General features: G+C 49.2%; 1 protein-coding gene across 1 annotated transcript in view; it reads right to left on the reverse strand.

The window, feature by feature from the left end:
• MXD4 (MAX dimerization protein 4) overlaps window positions 1-4,412 on the reverse strand; it is a 57,466-nt gene that overhangs the window by 16,327 nt on the left and 36,727 nt on the right. The window contains exon 4 of the mRNA XM_027836072.1: window positions 2,135-2,249. Coding sequence (XP_027691873.1) covers window positions 2,135-2,249 — 115 coding nt within the window. The remainder of the gene's footprint in view (window positions 1-2,134; window positions 2,250-4,412) is intronic.

Here is a 4,412-nt window from a genome sequence, read left to right on the forward strand (position 1 = left end):
CCGAAACCCCTCCCTTCACTCCCTCCAGGCCCAGATCTGGTACCATGTCCATGATGTAGCCTTTCCTGATGTTCCCAATGGGAGCCCTCCCTTTTAAGGTGAATTTGTTGGCTTTCTCCTATGCATTTAATAATTTTATTCCTGACATATGTATGTCTCCTCATACTTATTACAATGGAAGTTCCTTGAAGGCAGAGAGAGGGCTGAGCATGAGGCCCTGAACGTGAGGGACTGTCTGATGTTGGCAGGTGCCAGGTGGACGTTGTGGCAAGATTGGGGTAGAATCTGGGTATCTGGAAGTCGAGGCAGGGGCTGTGGTAGGCGGAGTCGTGGTGAACTGGGATGGGCTGGGTATGGAGAAGCCCTGAGGCAGTGGGCAGTGCTATGTGAGATAAGCTGGGTGCAAGGAAGTAGCCGGAGCTTGTGCTCCTGAGGCAAGGGGCGGTGCCACGTGGGAGTGGGACCGCAGAGGACGAGTTCCCTTTGCTTAGTCCCCTCCCTATATGCAACGACAACCCCAGAGGCCTCCTTCCTGTGACCTTCCTGATTTCCTAGGTCACGTACTCTGTCTATGCACTAATCCCAGATGCCTCCTTCCCGTATCCGGTCCTAGCCTCCTGCGTCACTCCCTCTCCCTTGGTGCGCTAAACTCAGACAGCCCCTTCTGGTATCTGACCCTACGATCATTGGCTAGTAGGCGGGCTGAGGAGGAGGGGCTAAGTAGGTATTTAGGAATGGTCGCGGGGGGAGCGCAGGCTCTCTTTGCTCCTGCTCTGTTGCTATGGCCTTCCTGCTTGGCCTTGCTGTGATGGCCTCTGAATAAAGCTCGGGTGTTGGCAGCCTCCTGATGGGTCGTCTCTGTGTGTGTATCCGGCTAGGCACCGAAGACTGGTAGGTGAGTATGACTCTGGCAGCCTGCTCCTTACAGGAGGAGAGTGTTTGGCGTGGCTGGCACAAGGTCAGCGTGGCCGGTACACCTGAACATATTTTAAGGATACGTGAAAGGGTACTGGCTTTACCAATGAAGACTTCATGCCTGTCTCTATGATTAAGAGGAAAAAAAAGATAGGCCATCCACTGCTGGGCCCCCTTCTGGTGATGAGACTCTCCATATTTCACTGGGCTAGTTCTTACTTGGATGGCAGACATCCAGTCCACTGCTAGGCCCATATGCAAAGTCCTCTGGCAGGGCCTACCAGAGCCTGCGCTCTGCCAACAGTGCTTTTGGGAACCAAGAATCACTACCAGCCAAAGGGAAGCATTGGTGGGGGAATGGGAGGCCTCACGGGAAGTTAAAATAGGAAAAATACTTGGAGTAGTATTATAAGTGATTGTGAATGCAATGAGTTTTGAAAAGGGAGATCCTGCTTAAGGTGGCCAGCAGAGGATTGCTGCAGGTAGAGGGAAGGATCAGAGTTAGGCTCTCAAGGACAGTCACACCAGGCAGGCTCATGTAGCTGAGTCAAGTCTTTCAGGAAGGGAAATGGCCCATTTCAAATGACAAGGAATCATCTGTAAGGGAGCCCCTTAGGAACTGGCAGAGACAGAAACTTCCCTCCTGATGTTCAAGTAGTATCTAATTCATCCCTTGGTAGTCAGCCTTCTGATGAAGAACCTTTCAGTCAGGCTGGTCCTTAGATAACCATAAGAAAGAGCTAAGAGAGACTTCCACAGAGGCCCAGAGAGGTTAAGTAATTTGCCTGTGGTCACAAAGTAGGAAGTAGCAGAGAACGAATGATTCAAACTCAGGTTGAATCAACTGCCTTCAAAATGAGTGCTCTATTCATGATACACTATGCCACAACACACAGTCCACCCCTAGGCCCATATCTGCATATGGTAGGCCCTTAATCTGGTTTTTTTTTTTTAATTGACTGGAACTAAGTGCAACAAAGAGTTCTGGGGGAGAGCTCAGTTAGGGTGCTCAGGGGAGGATGCCTGGAGGTGGGGGTTCAGAGCTAGGCTTTGAAGGACACCAGGTCCACCTAACTGAGTTAAAAGCTTCCAGAGAGCTGCCACAAAGCCTCCACCCCAAGAGAGACAAACATATCCTCTGAATGAGAGCGAAGCAAAAAGTCAGCCCCATCTCTAGAGGCAGAGTCCACTGCCTCGACTTGCAGAAGGTGCTTCATACCTTGATGTGCATCCTGGCTCTTTTCAAAAGGCTGAGGGTCGTGTGGCGGGTGCTGTCCGGCCCCAGGGGCACAAGCTGCTTGAGCTGTTCCAAATACAACCGCAGTTTGGCTCGTCTGAAACAAACAGACAGAGAGGAAGAATACATCAGTTCAGACCACGTTGGCCAGCACACTGTTCCTGAGAACAAACCAATTCATCTGCTTCCGCTGCAGCTACTGCCCTCTGCCCTCGGATGGCTCCAGCCCCACCTTGCCACCACGTTAGCCTGCCCCAGGCTAGCAGGTGATGAAAACCTCCAAGATCCCAGAACTGAGGGACCATTAGAGGTCCTGGAGTCAGAAGACCTCAGCTGGTGACTGGTTCTGATTACTTACTGAATGAAAGGAGTCAGGATTTCTCTAAGTTTCATTTTGTTCATCCATAAACTAAGCAAGCTATCTGCACCATCTGCTAGCACAGTGCCTGGGCCTTAAAGCATTCTGGGCAGGGATAGCATTGTGGATTTTTATGTCTTCTGCTCATAGCAGGAAGCCCCTCTGGAGCCTCCCTGAGAAGCAAAGGGGACATGGCCATCCCTTGCTGGATTGGAACTAGGATCGGGTTTGACTGGATGACCATTCAGTTCCCTTTCAAATCCAAAAGCCTATTTCAGAGTTCCAGCTCCTGCATATACTAACCACTGGATTCTGGACAAGTCATTACCCCTTTTTAGGTCTTGGTTTCTATCTGTAAAATGGGACTAATGCTTGCACTCCTAATCTCATAAGGCTATTGTGAGGCATGAGCTCTGTAAACAGGAAAACACAACATAAGGATGTACACTTATGATTTGTGGTTGTCTGGTTTTCACCTGAAGACATCCAGGGACAGGGAACTCATTACCTCCCTAAGACAGTCCCCACCATTGTTTTCTCCTTGTATAGTTCAGACTAGAATCATGGCATTTCAAGCTAAAAGGCGCCTAGAGATTATCTAATACAGGCTTCTTCTTATTTTATAGATGAGAAAATCAAGGCACAGAGATGAAGAGAATGCCCAAAGTCAAATGACTCGCAAGCTGAGATCTGAACTCAAGCCTCTGATTCCCAGAGGGCATCAAGCCATTTTCTTGAAAATCATGAATAGAGAGCTTATGATGAAGGAAACGCTGAAGATACAAAGAGAAAACACCTCACTCCAGCCAGCCACCAAGGTGACCTTTTGCCCTTGTTACTGAAATCTCCTTTGGGAAACAACCTTCCCAAACTTCCACCAGGCGATTTCAGTGGCAGCCAAGCAGAGTGGACCACTTAGGACCACCCCACCACCGTCCCCCACTTCCCCAGGCAGAAAGTTGTTAGAAATAGCTTTCTTTTTAAAAATACTTTCATTTCTCTTAAACACACATTTGAAACGCATTTTCTGAATCCCACTGGACAAGGAAAACTTAGCCAGATCTATTCTTTCCCCCTTAGTACAGGGGAGGGTGGAGACCGTCTCCCAAATATTTCCTCTAGTCTGACAAGACCCCCTGGAGAACAGTTCCAGAGTCCCTAGGAGCCTTATGGGCTGACATCTGTTGCCGGTTACATAAACGGTTATATAAGCCTTGTTTGGCTAGATCCTGCCCCACCTCCAAAGGCTACAAGATCAATTCCCATCCTCAGAATCTGTAGGATTTAGAGCCAGAAGAGAGTTCAGAGAGCAGCTACTCCCACCCCCTCATTTTATAGAGTGGGAAACGAAGGGCAGAGAAAGTTGACCAAGGTTTCATAGTAAGTTGCAGTAAGGATTCAAATCTAAGTCTTCTGACTCAACTCTTTCCACTACACCATGCCTCCTCTAGAAAAGTTAAATGCTAATGGGATTCATTGGTCCAATGAGACCAAGACAACCACCACCACCTATGAAATGCTTTCTGTGTAGAGAAAACACAGAAAACCACCACTAATCCTCAGCTCTCCTATAGGTGCAGTCAGGTAGTGGCTTAGGCAAGATTTCCACACCTCCTTTCCCCAATCCTCCACGTAGGCCATCAGTGGCAACCACCATGTGTCCCACCCACCCCCCAAACACATACTGCATCTGCGGCTTATCCTATTGGTTAAGCATGAGCAGAGAGCAACAATGGTGACACCGCAAACCTCTCGTCAGGCCTGGAGATGGAGAATGAAAGGTTCCCCAGGGGATCCAAGGCCCAGAGAGACAGAAAATAACAAGGAGGGAAGAAGCCAATATGGAAGAAAGAGAGCGAGGCAACCCTGGCCCACGAAGGCCGATTCCTGGCCTCTGTCCTT

The sequence above is a fragment of the Vombatus ursinus genome, unplaced genomic scaffold (assembly GCF_900497805.2).
Source record: "Vombatus ursinus unplaced genomic scaffold, bare-nosed wombat genome assembly UNPS02014818.1, whole genome shotgun sequence".
Lineage (NCBI taxonomy): Eukaryota > Metazoa > Chordata > Mammalia > Diprotodontia > Vombatidae > Vombatus > Vombatus ursinus.